The sequence below is a fragment of the Peromyscus eremicus genome, chromosome 1 (genome assembly GCF_949786415.1).
Source record: "Peromyscus eremicus chromosome 1, PerEre_H2_v1, whole genome shotgun sequence".
NCBI lineage: Eukaryota > Metazoa > Chordata > Mammalia > Rodentia > Cricetidae > Peromyscus > Peromyscus eremicus.
Window position 1 is genome coordinate 31,591,139 of NC_081416.1, and position 25,956 is coordinate 31,617,094.

The 25,956-nt window shown below is 41.2% G+C and overlaps 1 protein-coding gene across 1 annotated transcript; it reads left to right on the forward strand.

The window, feature by feature from the left end:
- The first annotated feature begins 13,764 nt into the window (after positions 1–13,764).
- Positions 13,765–16,001, forward strand: Dkk1 (dickkopf WNT signaling pathway inhibitor 1). Its single transcript, XM_059247375.1, has 4 exons — positions 13,765–14,010; positions 14,232–14,397; positions 15,482–15,625; positions 15,748–16,001. Exons 1-4 carry the CDS (start codon positions 13,765–13,767, stop codon positions 15,999–16,001), a joined length of 810 nt encoding a protein of 269 aa, XP_059103358.1.
- Positions 16,002–25,956: the final 9,955 nt, after the last annotated feature.

Sequence of the window (25,956 nt, forward strand, 5' to 3'; positions counted from 1 at the left end):
GCATTTTTAATTTTTATTTCATTGTATGGGTATTTTGCCTGCATGAATGACAGTGCATCACTTGCATGCCTGCTGCCCCTAGAGACCAGGGTATTAGATCCCTTAGGATTCTAGTTGCAGATGGCTGTGAACTGCCATATAGGTACTGGGAATAGAACCCAGATCCTCTGGAAGAGCAGTAAGTGCTGTTAACTACTGAGCCATCTGTCCAGCCCTGGACATCATTTTTAAAATATTCCAAAAGTTGACAACATACCAAACAGTAATGGTCTTAAAATCTAAGGGCGAATGGTAAGAAAATGTGGCTGTTGAAACTATATTTGGTATGAGAACATTGCCTAGCCTCAAGTTGAGCTTTGGTCCATGGCTACCTATGGCAAGGGGCATGTGAGTATGTGTAGATGTAACAGTCTTAGTAAATAAGAAACACAGAGTCAAATGCAGAGTTAAAAGCCCAAGAGTTCAGAGCAATAGCTAAGAGCTGAGACTAAAACCCTTTCTTACCCCTCTCTGCCACTGCCATCCTTCCCCTCTGAAAGAGACCTACTTCCTGTGTGTATGTCTTTTTATTGACTTTTTGTTCTGCCTTCTCATTGGTTATAAACCCAACCACATGACCTCCTTGTCACTGCCTGTCTATACAGACCTCCAGGTCTTCTATGGTTGGTATTGAGATTAAAGGTGTGTGTCTCCATGCTGGTGGTGTCCTTGAACACACAGAGATCTGCCTGTCATGTGATCAGGATTAAGGGTGTGTGCTACCACTGCCAGACTTCTGCTATGGCTTACTATTAGCTCTGACCCCCAGGCAACTTTATTTATTAACATACAAATAAAATCACATTTCAGCACAAATAAAATATCACCATAAGTATGTGTGCTTCTGTAAGTGTATGTGTATTACATAAACATGTAATTGAATATATTAAAGCATTGAAATATAAATGTTATATAACTAATTTCTAAACAAAGGTCATCACTGCCTAAATGTTTTGCTTTTTGAATGATCACCTGTACTAAAGTTCTTCCATGTTGACTGTATCTGTATGGCACAAACACAATATAAATGGTGAGCATTCCCTCAGTTCCCATGGCCATGAGAATCGCATTTTCATTTACAACTCTATGGGAAGATTTATTCATGTGTCAAATTCACAGAGTAAGGAGTGCTCAGAAGGAAACTGGTATAGCATTTCTAGGTGAGTCTGTAAGAGTCTTTTCAAGAGAGATCAGCATTTAAATCAAGACACAGACTAAGGAAGCTCTGTCTACCATTGAAGGGTGGTTGGTGTGGGCTCCATCCAATTCACTAGTGCTCAAATAAGTGCCCAAAGAGAAAGGGGAAAGGTCAATCTCTCACTTCTTAAACTAGAGTCTCCATCTTCTGCCCTCCTTGATTACAAGTCATCTCACCTCAGGCTTTCTATTAGTTCCCCATTCTCACCCCCACACACCAGTGGCATTCAACACCTTCCTGGTTCCTGGGTCTTGGGATAGGCACTGGCATTCCAGCTTGCCTTGTTCTCTAGCTTACAGGTGGCATATAAAGGATGCTTCAGCCGCCATAGTTGTCTCTGCCAATTCTCACAATTCATCTCTTACATATCAACATATATCCTAGCTAGGTTTTTGTGGTGGTGGTGGTGGTGGTGGTGGTGGTGATAAATCACCGACCAGTTCAAACAGAAGTAAGGGTTTATTTGGCTTCACTTTACAGTCTATCAGTCAGGGAAGTCAAGCCAAGAACTCAAGGCAGGAATTTTGAAGCAGAAACTAAAGCGGAGACCATGAAGCAACACTGCTCAATGGCTTGCTTTCTTATCCAACCAAGGGCCACCTGCCTGGGCGTGGAACCACCCACAGTGGGCTGAACCCTTCCACATCGATCTATAATCAAGAAAACACCCCACAGACACATCCACAGGCCGAATTGAGGGAGGCAATTCTCAGTTGACTTTTTCTCTTCCCAGGTGATCCTAGTTTGTGTTAATATCACAAAGACTAACCAATATGAATTCTATTTTCCTAAAGAACTGTGACCGTTGCTGTTGGATTTACAAATAAACTGAAGCCCAGTAAACCCACCATAATCCAAAAATACTGGAAATCTCAAATGTACCTAATACAATGACTACCCAAAATGAAGGCTAAGCAGTCAGTGTAAATGGAATGCTGGTCATTTGTCTGGTGACCATGTGGCTGACTAGGAGTTGTTCTTACTGCCCATTGCACATCTCACCAACAGTCCTGATAGCCCAGGCAAGATCTAGAGCCAAAACATAATGCTTTTCAATGAACAGTATCCCTTTAGTGGCATTCCAAATCAAACTACTGTTACATTTGGGACCAAACATTTGGCTCATGGTGTGAGTAGTTACAAAAATCCACAAAAATTAAAACCAGGGCTGGGTTCAAAGCTGAAGCAACAACTGAATTTAGTTTAGTGGATATTTAAGAATCACGAATGTAGCTGATTATAGAGACACAAGCCTATCATCCCACCATTTTGGAAGTGCAGATGGAAGGGTCAGATGTTTAAGGCCAGCCTGGGCTATTAAGTCTCTATCCCAAAACAGCAACAGGATCAAAATGACCTTAGATCTGAAGGGTTCTTGGTAAACACTCAAAGAGAACAAAATAGAGTTTTAATTGCCAAATTCTTTTACTATCTCCAAAATTAAGAAAATAATTTTTTACTCATTCATCCATGTATTTACTTTTACATTTACGTGTTCAATGTATGTGTGTATGTACTTGTGTGTGGATGAATGTGCATTTGGAGGTCAGAGGTTGATGTAGATGAATTTCTAAAATGGTCCTATTAAATAAAAATATAGGGGTGAAATCCTTAAATCAGGGAAATAGGGAAAACCACCAGCCAACCTTACCTCTGTAGCTTCCAAATGCGACGACTTCCTGTCTACCCAGGCTTTATATGCCTTGCTTTTTCTGCCCTCTCATTGATTGGCTCTCTTAACCCAGTTACCTCACTTCCTCTTTCTACACAGCTCTGTCACTTTCTGTCTGTACAGACCTCCAGGTCTCTATAGTCGGTACTAGGATTAAAGGAGTGTGTCATCACACTTAGCTCTGTTCCCTAGTGTGGCCTTGAACACACAGAGATCCTGCCTGCTAAGGGATTAAGGGCGTGTGGTGCCTGACTTCTTGTTTACTAAAAATGGCTGGCCTTCCCTCCCCCACCCCATCTCCAGGCAGGCTTTATTTATTAATGCACAAATAAAATATCACCGCATTTTAGCACAAATAAAATATCACATTTTCCCTTTTTTTCTAATAAAAATTTTAAAAAGTTATAACTAATATAAGAAAAATTATATACAATAAGTACAATAACTATATACAATACATACAAGCAATAAACAGATCAACAATGTCTAGTCCATTTGCACTGACAAATTCAGAGAAAATATTTCATTATCTGTCCTATTTTGGTGAGTCCAAAATGTACCTAATTCACTTTCTATCCTATCGTATATTACCAACAGAAAACTATCTTATAACGTCTTTCAAACTTATACACTTTACACCTCCTTAGTGAGTTTCTTTTCTGAATTTCTTAACAAGGAAAATTATTTTTACAACTATCTAATCTTCATTTCCCTCAGAGACCTGAGAAGGAAACAATACTACCTAGTAAAACAGGAAGTGCAAACAAGCAACTTCCAAAAAAATGAGTTATGGAGGAAACAGCCAGCTGCCTGGACAGTCACCCGAGGTTTCTCTGCATGTTGTGGCATCATCTTCGGCCTACAGGCTTAGCGTATCTGACAGACTCATTTGTGAAGTAGGATGTATGTACACAGGCCTACAGCTCGACCTCACATTCGGTGCGAGTATTCCATGTACCAGATAAATTTGAATTCTGCCAGTGTCCTGTCATGATTCGGGATTTTAAATTCTGGAAGTTGCTGGTGTTTTGGAATTTGGCTGCCCATTCTTCTTGGCTTGTGGGTGGCTTCATCTCCTTTATTAAATGCCAGTTTACCATTGAGAGGTTAGACTCCATCAGCCTAGTTACTCCTTCAAGAATAACTGTTCCAGCTACTGTTCCACCGCACACCAGGAGCCATCGGTCCACTGCCTGTTCAGCTGCCTTCAAAGAAAAGGGTACTGTACCTTTTCTGGATTGCAAAGCCACTTCAGCAAAGGTGCCATATTGTCCCTTCCTCAAAGGACACCTGTTGCCAAAGCTGCAACCACACTTGTCTTGACAAGGATCGGTAGTCCTTTGTTTTGTGTTCTGTTTGTCCATTTTGGATGGCATTCTGTCAGCAGTCGATTAGAGGGCTCTTTGTTGCCCAGTGGCTAACTTTGGCCACAATGAAAGTTAACACCATATGCATTTTCTTCAATGCCCGTATCTTCTCTGAAGTAGATTGGTGCTGCCAGGAGCAGGCATGTCTCATAATCATAGAAAAGAAAAAAAAAAACTGTTACTAAAACATTTTAAAAGCCATATTCTGTAGATCTCTGAAGGGTTTAAAGATGACCTGTTTATCTAAACTATATCTCTGCTTAACCTTGAAAACATACCTAATATGACTACAAGTTCAATTGTAATGTCTAACTACTAACTTTCATTTCCTTATATCCTAACAGTTGGTAATAATAACATTCAAGGATTAGCAAATTGTGTTACATTATTAAATGTATAGGTACAATATCCTGAGCAAGATTAGAAATATATATGGCATTTTTTAATAATATCAACCTCAATATATATAATTTGTATACAATATATAAAAATCCAATCCAATGTAAAGTATTTAAAACTAGTAGTTGTTTTTTAAAAGCAGATTCAGTAATCTACCTTTTTATCTATATCATATCTATCTCCTCTTTTTTCTTTTCAGAGTAGATTCAATGATCTACCCTTTATTCTATCATTTCTATATCTCTTTTGAAAAAAAAAAAAAAAACAAGAACCTTAAATCTAATCTCCTTTTTTCTGACCATTAACAATAACAACTTGTAACCAATCATCCTAAACAATGACAACTATCTGAAACCCCAAACCCATCGAAAGACCAAAAACCACCCACCCCACCTCTTAGGAATGTGGGCATCTTGTTCTTAAAATTACTTCCTGCTATTTGTGGGCAAAGGCATCTTTAGGGAATCCTGAAAAGAAAAATTTGGGGTTTATTGTCAAGTTCCAGAGTGGTAGCTATATCATTCGTTGTCCAATCTCTATATAATGTTAAATAGTCTTATCTCAAGTCCTTGTTCAAATAGTCTGTGAAGCTGGATTATCTTGAAATTGTTTTGAGCAGTTTGTAGTCCAAAGCTGATCTTTGGGTGATGTTTGTCAGCTTAGTGGTATTATTATTACCTGGCTCTGGGTTTGTTTTTAGTAATAAGACCTTTTAAGATTCAAGTTATAGTTTGGCTTTTTGTGTCTTCCTCAGTTGTTCTCCACCTTATATTTTGGGATAGGGTCTCCCATTAAAACCGAATGTCAATGATTCAGCTAACCTGGCTGACCAGCCACTTTCAGGATCCTCCTGCCTCTGACTGCCTGGTCCTCGGACCACCATCACTAGCTGCCATGCCAGCCCTGCATTTTATGTTAGTTTTGGGGGATCCAACTTGTGTTCTCATGTTTTCACGTCAAGCACTTTACCAACTGAGCCATTTTCCTACCTTAAGTATCCATTTTGTCTCATGTTTTTCTTACTTGCAAATAAAAGTCCCACCTATTTATTTTTCTTTTTTAGATTTATTTATTGTATTATTCTATGTGCATGGCCATTGAGCCAATTCTCCACCCACCCCCGTGTATTTCTTTTTCTAATAACAAATGTAATATAACCAGAGCAGAGTAAGAATTCAAATAAATTTAGGGCTTTGCCTGTCAATTGTGGCCTTTAAAATAATGCATAATGAAAATTTGGTGTGTATGTGTGTAAAATACAATACTATTTAGCGCTGAAGAAAAAATAAAACCACAAAATTTGCAGGAAAATATGGACTCAGACTGTATAGTATTAAGTGAGGTCAGACAATCTTGAAAGAAAGAAAGAAACAAACAAACAAACAAACAAATTCACGTTCTCCGGTTCTCCCTCTTATACAGATCTAGCCAACAATATATGTATACATATAATCAAGCGTACATGCGGATACCATATAACATGCAGAAAAGAGTAAGAAAGGCTGTGTGTTAGGGGATGAGGAAGGACTGAATACAGGTGATGGACACGAGTTATGAAAGAGAATATATGGCTAATTGTGTTCCTTGTTCTAACTCTGTCATGAATTTTTTAGTTTTAGTGATGGGTAACACTATAAAATACATATCCATAAAAACATATCCACTGGATCATATTTCATGTGTTTCCGTTCGTTTGGCTATTTGTCCCTGTGCTTTATCCAACCTTGGTCTCAACAATACTCGCTCATATAAACCCTCCTCATTCTCGCTAATTGGACTCCCAGAGATCCACCCGGGGCCTAGTCATGGATCTCTGCATCCAGATCCCTCAGTAGTTGGATGAGGTTTCTAGCTCGACAATTAGGGTGTTTGGCCATACCATCACCAGAGTAGGTCAGTTCGGGCTGTCTCTCTACCATTGCCAGCAGTCTGTTGTGGGGGTATCTTTGTGGATTTCTGTGGGCCTCTCTAGCACTTTGCTTCTTCCTATTCTCATGTGGTCTTCATTTACCATGGTCTCCTATTCCTTGTTCTCCCTCTCTGTTGTTGATCCATGAAATATGATCCAATGGCTGAGGGGTCACCAACTGGATCAGGCCCTCTGAGTGGGTGAGACAGTTGATTGGCCTGATCTGTTTGGGAGGCATCCAGGCAGTGGGACCAGGTCCTGTGCTCATTGCATGAGTCCGCTGTTTGAAACCTGGGGCCTATGCAGGGTCCCTTGGCTCGGCCTGGGAGGAGGGGACTGGACCTACCTGGACTGAGTCTACCAGGTTGATCTCAGTCCACAGGGAAGGCTTTGCCCTGGAGGAGATGGGAATGGGGGGCGGGCTGGGGAGAAGGTGAGGGGGGGCGGGAGGGGGGAGAACAAGAGAATCTGTGGCTGATATGTAGAACTGAATTGTATTGCAAAATAAAAATTAAAAAAAACATATCCACGTGAAAGTATAAAATGTGAAGCTCTACAGCTCCATTTTGAATGGTCATTCTATGTTCATTGGGTTGTATGATTTTTGGGTCGGGTCTGATTAATTTTGATGTATTTGTTTGTTTGTTTGTTTGTTTTGTGCTACTTTTTAAATAACAATATTTAAATTTTTTAAATTTCTATAATAAAAAAGAACAAAGACAACAAACTTTAAGCATTAGAGCTTACAGATCCAGATCGGGCCAGTTCTCCTCTAACATTGTTGCAGCAAAGGGCAGGCAGATAGTTCTAACAGAAGGCTAATTAGCTCTCCGTCTTTACCACTTCCGTACCTTCTAATCCATTCACAGCTGAGATCAACCCACAAAGCTCCTGAAACTTGCAAAAATGCTTTCCACTCACTTCTCAAGCTTGTCGCTTTCGTTAAAGTTGCTTTTCTTGCTTTTCAAATAGAGCCAGTTGGATACAACAGTCTTCTGAGGATGGAGCACATAGTTCAAGCCAAAGATGTGGGCAGGACAGAATGAAATTATCAGTGAGAAACCTGCCCAGGTAGTGCAGGCTTGTAATCCCAGCACTCAGAAGCTGAGGCAGGAAGGAGGATTCCCAATTTAAGACAAGTCTGGGCTACATGGCACGACCTTGGACCAAAGCAACAACAGATTTTAAAAAAATCTCGGTCTTTATTGGAAGTCAATTTACTTCTTTAAAACTATTCTTAGAAAACACAATCCAAAGCATAATATGAGCGCATTGCTATATAATTTTATGACTATCACTTAAGTTATATCTAAATTCCAGTAGACGATAAATATTGAGCTGAATGCTTAGAGATATTACTTCTCACACATCTCCCATCATCCTTTACTCTTTAAAAGAAATCTTAATTCTGGACCCAGAATTATTACCTGTCTGTATTTTTCATAAGCCTCCTGAATAATATTCTTTGAAAATGGAAAATTTGAAATTAATGTTTTCTCATTGAAACAAATAACATTTTAATTTTCCAAACTTTTTTATGAAAATAGGTATAGATGTATGAACTTTCCTAATATATTCAGCATAGGATTCTCCTGAATGTGGTACTTATAATCTGCAGAACCTAACATTTTCATCCAGGAATGCAAAATTCTGGTTTGCAACTTAAACCTATCTGAATAAACGTTTACTGAGAACCTGCATGCCAGACCCCAGCTCCGTGGTCTTTAAACTACGGTATTGACATTATCAGACGTTATTCTACTACGTGAAGATTCCAATTATACTATGAACAATATATTGTGTGGACTATTAAGAGTCCGAGAATATTTCGCTTTGCAAAGTTTTCAGTGTGAGAGGTGAAATTACATACAATCCCGGACCTACACTTCTTGGAGGGATAATTAAAACGTCCTCTAAAGAACTTGTAACAGAATTCCACCAGGGGGCAGAAGAGGAATGGAATTGCTCCTTCCAGCAGGGGCTGCAGCGAGGATTCCGGTCCCTCAGAGTTATCTTCCTGTGTGTCTCCTTTCTCCCTCTGCTTTCCCTCTGTTCTCCCTCTGCTAATTAACCCTGATTTATTTGCCCGTGAACTGACACCGTGGACCCACAGCAGCAGTGTAGTGTGAAGGGATTTGCGCCCAGGCCAGGGCTTCAGCGGGATTACGCTGATCAATTTGCTAAACACAAAGTCCACAGAAGCAGCAAACCCAGCGCCCTGTGATGCCACCTGGCTCAAGGCTGATTAAGACGGGGGACCCTGAGCCGTTTGATCCTCACTCATCAAAGGGTTTTTAAACAAGCTTCATTTTACACTACTGTAAGGTGGCGACGGCTTGGGACTGCAGTGAGCGCCCCAAGCCTGAGCAAGCATTCCGGCAATGGGGGTTTGTGATTCACCCCGGCGGACCGGGATGCAGCCACAGTCCGGAGCTCTTAGACCCGCTCAAGAGTAAGAATCCTTGCTCCAACCGCCCACCTGAAGTTAGTACCATTTCTAGCCTACATCTTGATTCCAACAAGGTCCTAATACAATTTGCTAGTAGGAAATTTAGAAGCTGTTAAGATGTCACACCTCTACAACATTGCAACAATTTGGGGATGAAGAAACAAAATCAATTCATTCATCCAGTCTCATTCATTCATTCTGTCCCCCCACTCCTTCCTTCTCAACCGCATCTTTTGAAAAATCAAGCAGTCACGTAAATTCACTCTATTTCCAGAAACTTAGTTTACATGCTAGATACTTCAGAATCAGCAAGTTCCCGGAGTCCGTGGCAGTGAGTATTGCTCTGTAAAGCCTACAGGCTTCCTGAAAGACGGTTAACCCAAAGACAAAAGGTCTTGCCCTGGAACGCTCAAAGACCATTTTCGTAACCAGAAGGGGGCTCCCTTGTCTTCCCAGTATGACATTTACAAATGAAGAGAAAGTTAGATCCACAATCACAAAGAGGCTGTTGTCAGCCTGAAGGGTCCGATGCTAAGCTCCACCCCTAGCTTCCAGAGTGGTAGCATGGGGCCCTTTTGGTCACAGCCCTTGGAGGATGCCAGTATAATAAAGGGGGTGACGACAGGAACCCAGTGACACAGATGAAATTCCAGTCTTCTCTGTGTCTGGCGGCTTTGTGCCCTGCTTTACGCTGGCACTACCGGTACTGTCTTTCTGATTAGAAATACTAAGTTCTTCAGGGGCTACTACTGGGCAGCTGGACTCCTAGACGCTACTCATCACAGACCTTTCTGAGTGTCAGAATCTCCAAAAAGACTCCAGGAGATGCTTGGCTTAGGTAACATACTCATCAGGTTTTAGTCAAACCTCCTTGGGTTCTGAGCTCCACACTGTTTATATTTCAATGGCCCCAGGATCATCTTCTGGGATGGGTTAGACACTCCTGTGAAGCTGGATTTAAATAGGCTGGCCTTCTCCACGGATTGAATAAAAGTAATCACCATGAACTTGCTTCTCTTGTACTAGAGAAATTCTGCCATTTCAAGGATGTCCAAATACGGGTCATGTCTGAAAGCTCTTCTTCTATCGTGATGAACATAGAAACTAAGACTGTCTTAAAAGTGAAGGAGAAAGTCATATTACTTTATTAAACATCAGTTCCACTGTTTCTCCTAGTTTTAAACTTAATATTAACTGTTTTTGCAATACCTGTGGTCATATTAGACTATTATCCAACTAGAGCCACAGTTCCTTCCAGAACAAAGTAAACTAAGCTGAATAGATAGACCTACCACTCCATCACCTGGCTGCAGGAGACTCAGCATCATCTGCCCTCCAACTGCCTGAGACCGAGACATGGTGGGAGTTTCTGGACTTCTCCTTTTCCTCCTGGCCAGTATGTACCAAGTATAATCTACGTAAATAACAAAAGTGAGCCAGATGTGGTGATCTACACCGGGAACCCAGTGAGACACTGCCTTAAAACACAAAGAACCCCAAAGCAACAATAGAAACCAAACCAAGCCACAACAACGACAACAACAACAAAAACTCCTTCTGTGCCCTGATATTGTGTTTATCAGGCTACTGGGAGACTGGCAGGAGTCTGCCTTCAGCATGTTAGAGAGATGCTCTTAATAGGCCCCACTGTGTTCTTTGGCACTGAAGGAGCAGTGGGCGTCTTACACCATCCCCAGTTTTGACACCTGGGAGTAAGTTAGATCAAGCCAGGGGTTCTCAAATGAAGACTAGACTGCACTGAAGAGGGCAAGAGTCTCTCCTACAAAATTTCTCGCCCTCTGCCACCTACGAGCTTGCCTTTCCTTTTCCTAGACAATTTGAAGGTGAATATTCCAGCCACTCCTGTTTTACTGAAGCAACACCAAGTACAGTGTTTAGCACACAGTGAGAGACCACCGATGTGGACCATAAAAAGTAGGGAGTGCCACAACTAGGCCCCCAGTTTCATTTGTTGGCCCAAGTTCTTGACGAGCTAAAGTTCTGTTCATTAAGAGTTGGTGTATTAGCCAGGTGGTGGTGGTGCACGCCTTTAATCCCAGCACTCTGGAGGCAGAGCCAGGTGGATCTCTTGTGAGTTCGAGGCCAGCCTGGTCTACAGAGTGAGATCCAGGAAAGGCGCAAAGCTACACAGAGAAACCCTGTCTCGAAAAACCAAAAAAAAAAAAAAAAAAAAAAAAGAGTTGGTGTATTAGTCAGGGACCATTCCATCAGAATACAGGGAAAGGGGTGGGTCTTCAATGCAGCATTCGTGTGTTTCTATGATTATTTAAACAGGATAACAGGACTGGGGAAATACCTTTTTACTTCCCAAATAGGCAGGGGATCCATTTCCTACTGTCCAATGTCATATGAATTTAAATTGAAAGACAATATGGGGCTGGAGAGATGGCTCAGTGGTTAAGAGCACTGGCTGTTCTTCCAAAAGACCCTGGTTCAATTCCCAGCACCCACATGGCAGCTCAAAACTGTAACTCAAATTCCAGGGGATCCAGAATCTTCACACAGGCATAAATGCAAGCAAAACACCAATGCATGTAAAAAAAAATAAATAATTTATTTTTTAAAAAAAGACAGCACATTCATCACTGTCATTGCTATCAATGCACAGAATGTGACGATTTGGTCCCTAAGACTTCCTGCCACTTGATTCTCCTGTCCCATCATCTCCCAGTGTCTCTGCAAATTTCTGATCCACTGACTGGTAGGTCTGCGCAGAGCCAGGGAAATCTTTATTGTTTCTAATGTACACTTTTTAAACAAAATGTTAAGACCTTTCCTTTTTCCAATTTTCTAACCATCTGTAGGTAACCAGCCTGGGCTACACCATTGTGCGTATTCCTAATAAAAGCCAGATAGATACATAGGATTTAAACTGTGCTAGACTTCCAACAAACCACAGGAAAGTCCCCTAAGTAGATGGAGTTTGGAGTGAGAGGGGACATCATTGTGTATAGAGGCACCATTAAAGAAGTGAGGCAGGGCGTTAAAGGTTACTTAGACGACTCTTTAAGGTGACTTCTGAAACCTGCCAAGCCAAGTATTTAAACATGTGTATTTCTGAATATTCCTCCTAGCTAAACTGCATGATTATATTTGTTCAAGACTGCCATTGGCTATTTGGGGGCCTTCCTAGGAACGACTGTCAGAGACAGGGCAGGGTCGTGAGCCATTCTAGACAATACCAAAGTTAAGGGGCTGCAAAAATACATCTCACTCCGCCCTCTTCAGCACTGCTTTCCAATCATTTTTTTTCTTTCCAGACTCACACAATAGTTGCTTATTTTCTCACGTTCATCAATTTATGCTTAAACATTATTAACGCACATTTCTTACCTTCTGTTATGACAACTGTCTCTTTTAGCATTGCAAGGGTTGGAACAAAGAATTTGACTTTTATCCTCTCAATAAATTACCTCTAATTTATAAGCACAGCGTTCTTACATCAATGTTGTTTCTTACTTCACACACTGGTTGAAACATCTGCAAATTCGTTCTCTGCCTTAGGTTCAGCACGTCTTTTCCATGAGTTAGTCTATTATCTCCCTGCAGAGTTATTCTCCTGTCCTGTCCTGGACGAGGTTTGATTTGGGATCAAAAGCAAGCCCTCTCCCGTTCAGCGGAACACTAATGAGGAAGTCGGAGCTAAGCCTTCGGGGTTTCTTATCTTCTTCTATTAACCCACCGCTGGGAACCGGGAACGGGGAAAGAGGACTCACCGGGCTCAGGGACCCTGTCCGCTCTGACTCAGGGCCACTTTGATCTCACGTGTCTGCTTAATCAAGTTCATCTACTGCTGGGACTGACCAGATTCAAAGAACCACATTAAATAGTTTGATTATCGAGTGCCCATTTCCCCTTTCCCTCCACCCCTGATCTAATTTCCAAACGCCAGTCTCTCGCCTCTCCCTCCAAATTCACCATCAAAAGCGAATTAGTTCTTCCCTTGGTATCCTCATTTGATGTGCAAATTTTCTTGTCTTTGCACATTTTTCTCCTGGTGTGTGTGGCGGGGGGAGTGGGGAGGGGGCAACTAGACAAACTTAAAAGACAAGAACCTCATTTGCAAATCGCAACGCTAAAGGGTTAATCAGCAACTCATAGGAGCCACCTGGCCCTTTCACAGAGCTTTTGGAGGACTGCTTGAGTTGTGTTTAATAATGAATATTATTTGCTTGCACAAAAAGCGAGGGCTGGCATAAGGGAAGAAAAGCGGTTTTGTATATTCTATCACCTTTTAACTCAGAAAGCATTTCAGGTAGAAATAACTCAACCCCTCTGCAGAGCACCCGAGCTCGCAGAGCGCTCCCTCCCGCCTTTTTTTTTTTTTTTTTTTTTTTAAATTAAAGTTCAGGCTAGACTCTGGTGCTCTGATAACCGGCACTCTAAGGTGAGCTGGACAAGGAGGACTATAGTGCAAGGGAGGGGCGAGGGGAGAGTGTCAAAGTCCTCCCTGCTTCCGATACACAAACACTCCCCCTCCCAGCTCCTCCCAAAGCTTTGAAATCCCATCCCGGCTTTGTTGTCTTCCCCGAGGGGCTGGGAAGGCTTGGAGCCGGAGTATAAAGGCAGCCTGAGGTGGCGGTGGCTGCGCAGAGCCCTGAGCCCAGCAGCAGAGACTCCACCGACTGAAGTTCCGCAGTCTGGACTCTGCAGCTGCTGTGCAAAGCGACCTCCTTTTTCCTGACTTTCTCCTGCTTGCGTCCTTCTGAGATGACGGTTGTGTGTGCAGTGGCAGCTGTCCGGTTCTTGGTCTTGCTAACAGCGATGGCTTTTTGCAGCCTCCCTCTGCTCGGAGCCAACGCCACCTTGAACTCGGTTCTCATCAATTCCAACGCTATCAAGAACCTGCCCCCACCGCTGGGTGGCGCTGCGGGGCAGCCGGGCTCGGCTGTCAGCGTGGCGCCGGGAGTTCCGTACGAGGGTGGGAACAAGTACCAGACTCTTGACAACTACCAGGTGAGAGGGGTATAGGGGATCCGAGAACGCTGTGATTCTGAAGGGGTCTCGGAGAAGAGGGTGTACAGTCTCCTAGGTGTGTGAGAGTCAGGGTGTGTCTGGAATCACTGCATCGGGAGCAGTGCGCTTGGAAGAGCTTTTGAAGAGGCAGATGGGAAGCGGCGAGAAGGTGTGGGTACCAGGATGCCTGAGTTGCTCACCACTCCGCTCCCTTCCCACAGCCCTACCCGTGTGCAGAGGATGAGGAGTGCGGCACCGAGGAGTACTGCTCCAGTCCCAGCCGCGGAGCTGCGGGTGTAGGAGTACAGATCTGTCTGGCTTGCAGAAAGCGCAGGAAACGCTGCATGAGGCACGCTATGTGCTGCCCTGGGAATTACTGCAAGAACGGTGAGTCCTGGACTCCCCTTTAAACTGGAACCACCCTGCCTTTGAGCACACAGGAATGAAAGGAGGCGCTCTAGCTCCTGCAAACCCGGGTTCAGCATGCAAGGGTCCCCCTGTCACATCTTCACTGGCTTGTGTTTGAGGCCTTGGAAGTTTATCTTCCTCTGCCTCCCTCGGTGATCTAACACGCTTTATATTAGAGCGGACACTTCTATCAAACAATTATCCTCGGGGAGAACTTCGGGACACTCGAGAAAGCGGGAAAGGTCTTTCGGAAAGGGAAACCTAGCTAGCCAGCCTTGCCATTTTGTTACCAGTTCCGTTTTTCTTACCGTGACTCTCCTGGCTTTGTCTCTCTCAAAGGCCTCTGGATGTTAAAACTGTTGTCAGCCAAGGGCTAGAGTGATTAACCTCTGCTGGCCAGCTCTTAAAAGAGATCTCTGTACCACTCACATCCCTAGCTCTCCACCTCTTACCCCGGCTTCCCTCCACCCTCAGCTACCTTCAAAGAAGCAGACACACACACACACACACACACACACACACACACACACACACACACACACAACCACAGATCCACAAAATGCTAATGTCTCAAAGAAGTCTCCAGAAATAAACTCACAGGGTGGCTAACTTCCTAGGCTATAGCAGCATTCCAGAGTGAACTCACTAAATCTCTGTAATATCGAAATTATACAGTGAAGTAACCGATGGGTGAGATTGTAGTCTTCCGGGCAGCTGGAACTGCCTTGCTCAGATAGTACCCAGAGCAGATGAGTTATTTTTAAGATTAATTTTTTAAGTGACTGAATTTCTTTTTCCTACTCCAAAGGATAGTATTAAAATAGACAGAAATATCACTGCTACCACCACCACAATATAAATGGCTCTACTGGGGTGTTCCGTATGATTGAACAGTACACTCTGATGCTTCTCCATTTGGGGAGATTCGTCGAACAGTTATTATTGACTGCAGTGAGGTAGCAGATCTCACATTGCTGTCCGCACACTAGGCTGCTCTCATCACGGCTGTTAGCACCACGTTACATACAGCCTGGGGATTAATCACTATTTCCGGCTTCCTTAGGAATATGCATGCCTTCTGACCACAGCCATTTACCGCGAGGGGAAATTGAGGAAAGCATCGTTGAAAACCTTGGTAACGACCACAGCACCTTGGATGGATATTCCAGAAGAACCACGCTGACTTCAAAAATATATCACACCAAAGGTAGTCAAAGGCTTTAAAGACCCAGCCGCCCGGTTTAGCGTTATCAGAAGCTCCTTTAGAGTTCTCTTAATGAAACAGTGCAGGCCTAGCGGTAACTCACTTTCTTTCTGTCTCCTCCACAGGACAAGAAGGTTCCATCTGCCTCCGATCCTCAGACTGTGCCACGGGGCTGTGTTGTGCGAGACACTTCTGGTCCAAGATCTGTAAACCTGTCCTCAAAGAGGGTCAGGTGTGCACTAAGCACAGGCGGAAAGGCTCCCACGGGCTGGAGATATTCCAGCGCTGTTACTGTGGGGAAGGCCTGTCTTGCAGAATACAGAAAGAGCACCACCAAGCCAGTAATTCTTCTAGGCTCCACACCTGTCAGAGACACTAACCTGACTGTCTAACTGTGACGGACTCCTTTATCTAATATATGCTGCGAACCCCTTTGTTATTTCTCAGCTGGATCCCAAGGATGTACAAATCTTCTGCATAGAGTTAAGCATTCCGATAACACCGTCCAAAAGTCTGGAGTGTAAGGACTTTGTTTCTTGATGGAACTCACCTGTGATTGCAGTAAATTACTGTGTTGTAAATCCTCAGTGTGGCACTTACCTGTAAATGCAACGAAACTTTTAATTATTTTTCTAGAAGTGCTACATTGTCTTGTTTCTTTTCCATGTAAATTTTTGTACACATTGATTGTCTTGACTCATAAATATTCTATATTGAAGTGATTTCAGCTTATAGCTCCTAAATGTGTAAACTTTTCTCCTTTTATTTCTAGAGTGTAGAATGCAAGAAGTTCTTGGAATGATAGACATGTAAAATTAACATGAAAATACTAGTTTATTTCCTGAGATGCACTGTCTTTGCTTAAATAGTCCTCTCTCTCTCTCTCAGCTGTGATAGTCCTTGAAATAAAATTTAATGTTTAATGATCATAAACTGTTACAAGCATAGCTACATTTTGGAACTGTGATCTTAGGGGTGTGTGTGTGTGAATGTGTGTGTGAGGGGTGTTGTTTTTTTTTTTTGTTTTTTGTTTTTTGTTTTTTTTTTTGTTGTTGTTTTTCGAGACAGGGTTTCTCTGTGTAGCTTTGCGCCTCCCTGGAACTCACTTGGTAGCCCAGGCTGGCCTCGAACTCACAGAGATCCGCCTGGCTCTGCCTCCCGAGTGCTGGGATTAAAGGCGTGCGCCACCACCGCCCGGCGGGGTGTTGTTTTAAAATGAAAAGACATATGTCTGTGAATGAGTAATTTTTAAAGAGAATGTGTTCAACATTTATAAATTCAAATGATTATGGTGATATGGGATTGAATCTGATAGTGCTACTTTCAAAAATATTTTTCTACCAGGTGTGGTTGGTGGTTTATGCATATAATCCCAGTATTCCGGAGGCTGAGGCAGGAGGAATGCCCATGAATTCAGGTCCACCCTGGCCAACCTAGTGAGATCCAAGGAAACTTCTGCTACTGAGTGATGCTCTGTCTCAAAAAAGCATCAACAAAAAATAGTTTCCAACAAATTAATAGTTATCTAAATGGCCAATAGTTATTGGAAAAAAAGGGGATATCCAAGAAAGTAATTCCAAAGTATGTGATGATGAGCAGGATGAAGAGGAGGTTGTGTGGAAACATGGTGAACAAGTACATGCCAATTTAAGCCAAATAATTAATTCAGAAATATTTTAGATACTCTGACATATGCAAGAAGAATTGTTGTAATTACTTTGATTTAAAAGTAATTACCAAACAAATTCTAGAATGTCCTGCTTTTTCTTCTCTTGCCAAGTGATTTTTTCAATTTTTGCTTCTCCTGTATTGAATTGATTAGAATGAGGATAGGGATGTATGGCTTTATAAAAAAAATTGAATATATATATTAGATTTATATATATATATACTATATAATAACACACACATATGTATATATATTTCAAATCTAAATTTTCTGTGTCCTTTTCCTTGCCCAAATTTGATATTTCTATTGGGCAAAAGACAAAACAGCCTTCCTAATTTATTTATTCTGTAGTATTCTGAAAGTCTGCATCAAAACCACAAAACACTGGGTTCGCTATTCAAAGGACAGTAGTGGCTAACTGACTGTGCCAGCAGTTCCTTAAATAGTCCAGATGTCCTAGAATAGTCACTGGTTTTTGTGTTCCCGGAAGTGGTTAATTTTCAGGGGAGTCGGGCAACAGCGCATGCACTCCGTTGGCTCACTGAGAGGGGACCTGGCAGGATGTCTGTGGCTGTGTCCCTTTTGTCCACAGGCTTCTGCTTCTTCATCCAGAGAAACGCTCTTCTCCTAAGTGTGCTGATTGCCTGATGTGCAAGGAAAGTCAATCCCGAGGCCCGCCATCTTCAACAAAACACAACAGAGGAAAGGAAACGGGGAATCTTTTCATGAAGTGGGAGAAAGCAGGGCCTTCTAGAAGGGATGTGGGGCAGATGTTTAATGCGCTCTGGTTACTGGGCCCTTTCTATAGGAGCCAGCTGGGGTGGAGATGTCCTTCTCTGCACATCCCATCGACCAGGCTCAGGTCCAACCATTTCTGCTGACCTTCAGGATGGGGCCAGAGAGATCAGGCAACCTCTTCTTCCCACTGCACTGGGAACTAGGGACAGTATTAAGAAAAGGAAAGTATATATTTATGAAGATAGAAAAAAACCCAAACTGTACGTACTTTATTAGTAAAAGACTAGAAGAGAGAAGTCATATACAATGCAAGCCCAAAACAGGATCTCAGGGAATCTAGAATATGGTAGCTGGCTCAAATGTTTTGTGGTGGTTAACTCCTAAACAATGTATTTGACTGCTTGCCCATGCAAACATTTCACCAGCTATTTTATCATTTTAAGTTCACATAGGCTACACACTGCCCTGTTTGATCCCTTTGTTTTGAGTGTCTTGACTGTCGTCCTATGTGACAAAAGGGAGGTGACTCAACCTTTTGGTTGGTTGCATTATTTATAGTCTGTTCTCTGATTTGCTTAACCTGGCACTAAGAGACAATCAGTGGTTTCCAGAGTTATTACTTTCATATATACTGATATATACTGTGCTGTGAGCATAAAATCCTCCTGCTTCATCATAGTATAGTTGTAGGATAATGACTGAGTTTTGATATAAAATTTAAAATCAAATACTGTGGTGTTTTTTGTTTTTTGTTTTTACCTACTCGAGGTCTGGCATAACCACAATGGTAAGATTCCTACTTATGTGGTGATAAGCTCTCACTAAAATGTGTTAAAGGAGGAAAAGGGGGGATACGGTTTTTCTTAAAAGGTTTACAGTAAGCATTCTCTTATCCGAGGAGGCTACCTTACTCTAACTTCTTCCATATTAAAATGGTCACACTGAAACCACAAGTCCCTCAGCTCCTTCTCAGGTTCAGCTGGAGGACTTGAAATGTTTGTCCTCATTTTAAAATAATTTCTTTCATTTTTTAATATTATAATTACATCATTCCATCCTTCCCTTTCCTCCTTACAGACCCTCCCATACAGCCTTCCAAATTCACGGCCTCTTCTTTTCGCTTAATTTTTCTTACTCACATATATGTATAGACATATATAATCCTAAATGTAACCCGCCCAGTCTGTATAACGTTCCTTGTGTGCATTTGCAGGGCTGTAAACTTGGTTCAATGTGGTGACAGGATCACGGGTAGGATTCCTTGTCTAAAAGCATAAATAGAGGCAGCAGAAATGGCTAGGACCGTAAGAGAACACACTCCACAAGCATGAGGACCTGAATTCGAAACTCCAGAAACTACATAAAAATCTCTTGTGGTTGCACACTCCCATAGCCCCAGCGTTGGTAGCCCTGTGGCAGTGGTGGCAGTGGTGGGGAAAGACTGACCTGCAAATACTAAGCATGGTCTTCCCCACTGAGCTGTGTCCCGATCCTCCCAGCCCCTTGGTGCAGAATTATCACTGGAGAGTGGTGGCAGCCGGCCCCATGCTAGTATAAATCATTAAACAATTCCACATTAAAAAAAAAAAAGCTAAACTTGGGAAAAGACATGACACACGAGTAAGCATAACTCAACATTACATTTTACAATATTTCACAACTTTCTCCTCATGGGCGGAAAAAAAAACAATGACTTTTTAAAAGAATGTTATATTGAAACCTTTCACATATCTGTGACACTCTGAAGTTCAAATTCGAAGCAGATGAGAAAATCTGGTTGAACCACGAGGGGTTTTGTTGTTTGGGGAAGATGTCTTCAGGCAATCACTATGTCAAACAGCAAAGATGTTTCTTTTTCTTCCTGTGAGGAAGATCAGGGACCCAAACTTATCAAAAAAGTTAAAGAGGCACCCTGTGTCCTTGGAGGAAGGTGGTTTTGCCACAGTTGTTTCCCACAGATTACAGAAATTGAAGAACAGGAAAATACTAACATGTATAGTCACCTGATCCGCATGCATGTGATAGCAGGAAGGTCAGTTGGGGAGGCCATGGATGTTGGTGTGGGTTGTCTGTTCCATGTGTTGAGAACTGTGAGTAGAACCTAACCCTATAAGAGATGCTGTTTGCCTTGTTAATGTACTTGCTGTAATTAGACATCATACGGGAGTTAGGAGATAAATTATTTGAATGGACTAAGATGATGTAGCCCCTTTACCACTGCTTTAACAGAATGACAGACTGAACAGCCCAAGAGAGGAATCATCACAGTTTATTCTGATCACAGTTACACAGGATTCGTGCCATGGTTTCTTATCCTCCAGCACTTGGGCAGAACATTGTGGAAAGCAAGGATGCTTTATAGAAGAAATTCATTTTTTTCTTTATTATGAGTTTTTCCTCTTGGAAAAAGGGTTTATATACCCTAGGTTGGCGTCGATAGTCTTGAACCCCTGATCCTCCTGCCTCTGATTCTCAAGTTCTGGGATTGGCATGTGTCACCAGGCTTGGCTGGCGGGGAGACGTCGTCATTCGGACATCTTCCTTCATGTTGGGCAGGAAGCACAGAGATCGGAAGTGGTCAGGGATAATGTACCACCAAGAATCTATTCCTAGTGACCCAGTTCTTTCAGTTAGACCCCACATTGCAGGTTTCTCCAACCTCCCAAAATAGTTCCACCAGCTGGGGATCAAACATTCAAAACATAAGCCTGATGGAGACATTTCGTAGTAAATGAACAACAGATGAACACACATTCTGAATATTGCCTTCCTTTCTCTTCCTTTCTTTTCTTTCCTTTTTTTTTCCAGAATTGATGTGCCTTGTGGCCAAACTGTTAATGTCTAGTCTACTAACCAGCTCACTTAGGATAGGCACATTAATACAAAAGAAGCATATTCCTCAAATGAACTAGATAGCATGAAAACGTCCACTGTCGCTTTTAGTTTTTCTTCTGTTACTATGAGAAAATACCCTGACACTTAAGGGGGAGAGGTTTTATTGTAACTTTTAGTCCTAGGGGGGTAGTCCATCCTGGCAGAGAAGACACAGTAGCTGGTATTGAAGGTATGGTGACGGCAGCAGGAGGCTAGCTGGCCACATTGCATTCACACTCAGAAAGCAAAGTGAATGGGATGTGGGGGCAGGTTACACAGCCTGAAATCTGCCCACTCTGACCTACTTCTAGCCATGCTCTACTTCCTAAAGGTCTCACAGCTTTCCCAAACATCACCACCAGCTGGGGACCAAGTGTCCAGGTGAGCCTATAAGAACATTTCACATTCAAACAACAATACACCTTAAACCTGTGTAACGGAACTATTTCTAAGGAAGACGGGGCCAATCTGAAAGTACTCCTAGTTTGCTGCAGAGAATCACATGCTTTGGGTGCTACATAGAAGTTCTCTTCATACCAGTTAACTCGCCTTCTCTTCAGTCTGCATTGTGGGCTGACGTGTGTGCCAAGGGTCCAAGGGCTGGTTACTTCTTAAAGAACCATGCCCCAAAAGCGCATATTGTATAACTTATAAAAGCCTCCCACAACTGAAAGTGTGTGTGAAAAAGTGTGTGTGCATATGTACACATAAACACAAGTATGTGTCTGTGTGTTTAAACCAAACCAAGAAAGCTTACAGGAGAGCAGCATGCAGATACCATTAGCTTCAGCATCACCTTATAAACATGAGAATAACTTAATTATGAATTATAGTTTAACTGCTGTGCAGTCTCAAGATTCTATTTTACACTACTGTCGTATCAGGATAATTTTGAAATGTCATCTTGTAATAGAAGTGTGTATTTTAGTGTTAATGTGAAAATAGATATGAAACATTTAACTGTGTGCAGTGTGTTCAGTTTTGCTGTAATGATCACAAATGTTAAACTAAACAAATTCCTATTTGAATAAGCAGAGGATACACATCCATGTTTAGCATGGGTACAAAAGTCTAGGTGCCATCAGTGGAGAAAGCAATGATTTTACCTTTTTCTGAAGTGCAATCTTGGCATATGTTTTAGGTGAAAATAATCTTTTATATAATAATTAGATTTCTAGAAATTTATCTTAAGCACAGAAGTATAGCTGTGAAAAGGTTCATTTTCAGTGATGTAATAGCAAAGTTATCAGTGGATTAAATGTACAACAAGGCAGAAATGTTTAGGTAATTTATGTATGCCATTAAAATTCTGCAATTAAATTCTATGATTAATTCTGCATTAAAATGATCTGGAAAAATGATAGAAATCTCTCTAGGTGTGAATGTTAGAAAGCAGCATACATGATATTATGGGAACATCAAATATCTAGTCTAATTCTACAATGCCTTTTTGGAAGATAGACTTGTAAGAATTACTTAATCTCTTTTTATTCTTTCTATATTAATTTTATAAGATATTATATACTCTAAAGGTAGAGTGGAAACTTGGGTTTTTCCATGTGAACTATGAAGTGGGCCTCTTGATAAGTTACATTTCAACTAGGAAAACCAGTTAGTTCTGAGTTACTCTCATAGATTTTCCCAAAACTATGAAAAGAGAAAAATCCTCTGCTTACTGAGCACACTGCTCTCCAGTAAGAAATACTAAACATAATAAGTGCCACTGGGAAGAGCAGCTGGGAGATTTGTTAGAAGAGGGCCAGGGGTGTAGATAGAGGTAGCTACATCAATTTTTACTGAGATTACAATAAAAAAGAACATTAAAATCTAAAACAGGAACAGGAAATAGGCAAAGAAAAACCAATCACAATTATACTTTAATAAACACTCTCATTTCTCCTCTCATCTTGGCTCTACTCTGTGTTTACATTGTTAACTATATGCTGTGATGAACTGGAAGGGAACCTACATTATGTGAATACATGAAACCATGTGAGCAGGACATGACTTTAGTTTAGACAGCTTCTTGGGTGAGAAAAATCTCACCGTTCTCCTGTTGAGACAGTTAAACTTTTAGGCAGCCCGTCTTGGAATCTTGCTGGCTGGGTGATTGAATTTCATAGCTGATATAAACAGAAAGCCAGAGACAGCAAAGAGCCTGGAACGTATTTGCTCTGAGATTCTACACATTTCGCAGCTCTTTTCTTCAGTCCCAATCATTTTTTTTTTTTTTTTTTGATCAAGGAGTGCCAAGTGCTCTCATATCCTAACACTTAAATGGCCTGCTGTAGAAAACGTTTAAGACAATCAAATGCATCAGCACTCCAGCATACTAAGCGTATGGTCTTTTGTCAGGGAAACTGAGAAACAAGCTTCCTTTTTTTTTTTTATAGTCACACTTCATTTGACAACTTGTCCTTTGCTACTGACATTTTTTCTTTCTTTAACATTCTTTTGTTTATAGTTATCATTCATTCTTTTTCGTATCAACTCCTTGCCTTCCCCGCAAGCTCTCAGTAGTTTAACTCCTTGCTTCATATTCCAGCCACCTAGCTTTTGCACAGCATCCTCACAGTCCTGCCCTTTCGGTAGAACATGTTGTGACAATAGCTGTAAACTAACCTCCAAACCAGTTGTTCTTTCTTTCTAAGAACATACCCCAGCCTCCCTTGCAGCTAGGTGTGATTGAGACTAAGCCTGGACAATGGGATGTGTGCTGAAGAACTTCACACAGACACCTGTGTGAGGGGGTGCTCCTCCGTCTGTATATCTAAGGGAGACAACAGCAAGAGCCTTAAGTAACCTAGGTTTCTTTTCAATAGTACAACCCTATTTCCTCCATCTCCATTCCAGTTTATGACACAAAGAAATTTTCTCTGGTAAGCCATTCAGGCTTAGTTTTTAACAAATCAACTGGGATATTACATCTCAAGCTTTTCTTTTCTTTTCTTTTCTTTTCTTTTCTTTTCTTTTCTTTCTTTTCTTTTCTTTTCTTTTCTTTTCTTTCTCCTTGTCCCTTGACATTCTTTTCCCAAATTCTACCCTCTAGTGTACCTATCTCGGAGACCTGCCATTGGGAAAAGTTGAAGTTCTGGTGGGTGATAAGGATATGAAATTGTGGGCTGCAGTTTATTTCACATATTAACATGTGAGAATGTGAAAACACATGCCATCATGTGTGACATACTTTAGAAACTCAGTGAACAGTTCCATTTCTCATAGTTTGTGACTTTTGCAAACAAACTCTCAATGAAGTGGTATGGTTGATAGAAAGTAATGATAACTAATCATCAGAGCATATCTCAATTACCAGAGACGAGACTGAGTGATTCACATATATTGTCTCATTTGCACAATATAGCTTATATAATACGTGCATTTATTATTTCCATTCAATAGGTAAGGAAGCCAAAGCAAAGGACATTAAAGTTGTTTTCCTAATATTCTGTAGCTTCTAGACTCTGAACCAGAATTTTACAGGGTTCAAGCTCTTTATTACCGATAGAACTGTGTATTCCATCTTCTGCAATATCCCTTAAATTTGATATAATTAATTAGTTATATTAAACTGGCTAGATGCTAACTTGGAATAATCTAATACCTAAAGTTATTGATTGTAAAACTTCATGAAAACCCGTAACAATATATCTGGCGGTAGGAAGGATGCAGACAATGGGAACACCTGTACCCTGCTGCTAGGAATGTGAACAATGGAAATAAGCATGGAGATTCCTCAAAAAATCTAAAAAATAGATGTATAATATGCATGTGCCTTCAGCATGTCCCCAAGAGAGCACTAATCCAGTATACTCATTAGTTGGGACACTATAAATCCATTATTTGAAATATCCAGAAAACTTTTTGAACTAAAGAACCCCTGGCCCATTCCAAAACCTACTTAACCAGAATTTCTTGGGATTGCACCTTTGAGTCTGTAGTTTTTAAAGCTGTTCCTTTGACTTGTCCCATAATTGAACTTCAGAGCCCACTGCTGTACAGCTTTATTTAAAATGCTTTGCTCACAACAGTATGATCAGTCACACAGTTTGGGATCAGTCACAGTTGTTTGGGAACTTAGCCAGGCAGCATTCATAGCAGGTGGGTATGTCTTCAGTTATATTGGTAAGACAATGGGACAAGGAGGTACTGAGGGACAAACTGATGTCTCAGTGTCACACAGCTAAGAAATAGAAGAATGCTTTATGAAACATGGATGCTGATGGCCTCAGACATTGGTGAGAACAGTGACAAACATACTAGTTATTTGGGGGCTGGGACCGGGCTTCAGTCTCTCTGCAGATACTTCAGAAAGAAAAAGAAAACCCATTTTGCCAAATTTCAAAGTTGGGGTGAGAGACACAGAAACAAACAAGCTAAGGTGCTGGAGTCTCCAGTTTTCTTCTAACACCTCCTCTCAGAGGGGAGCCTTCCCTGGCCCACTATTTCACCTCAGGTGAAATCAAGCATGCTTTGTCCTGCTATTAACTCCCTTTCAGATCTCTTACTCCAACACTAGCAAACTATTCATACTTAGTAAGTGGATGCCATCCTCAAACTGTAATCTTTTGAATACAAAGATTTATTTTGGTTCATTCTTCTATACAACTGGCAGTTCTGGGTTTTCTTATAATAGCTGCTTTTAAGAACATGCTGAATGAATCAATGAACTCACACTCTGCTTCCCATGAATGGATTTACCAATGTGTTAGTCATAAGATACGCAAATAAAGCAAAAGGCCAGTTAAAACATCACTTTTTTTTTGTTTTTTTTTTTTCTGTAATGGAACTATTTAACAGGAACAAAGTTTTAAAACTTTATTTTTACTAATTTTATATTTTTGATCTGTTAATTACTTAATATTCATGTACATAAATATACTAATAAAAAAAATTAGACAAAATAGTTCTCATCTTTACTGTTATTTATAATTGCTGTTGAATTTAGAGAACTATATTAGAAAATTATAATTGTAAACCAAAAATTAAGCATAAAACAGTAAAATATTTTGAAAATTTTAATATTTAAATTATTTAATATTTAATATTTTAAATA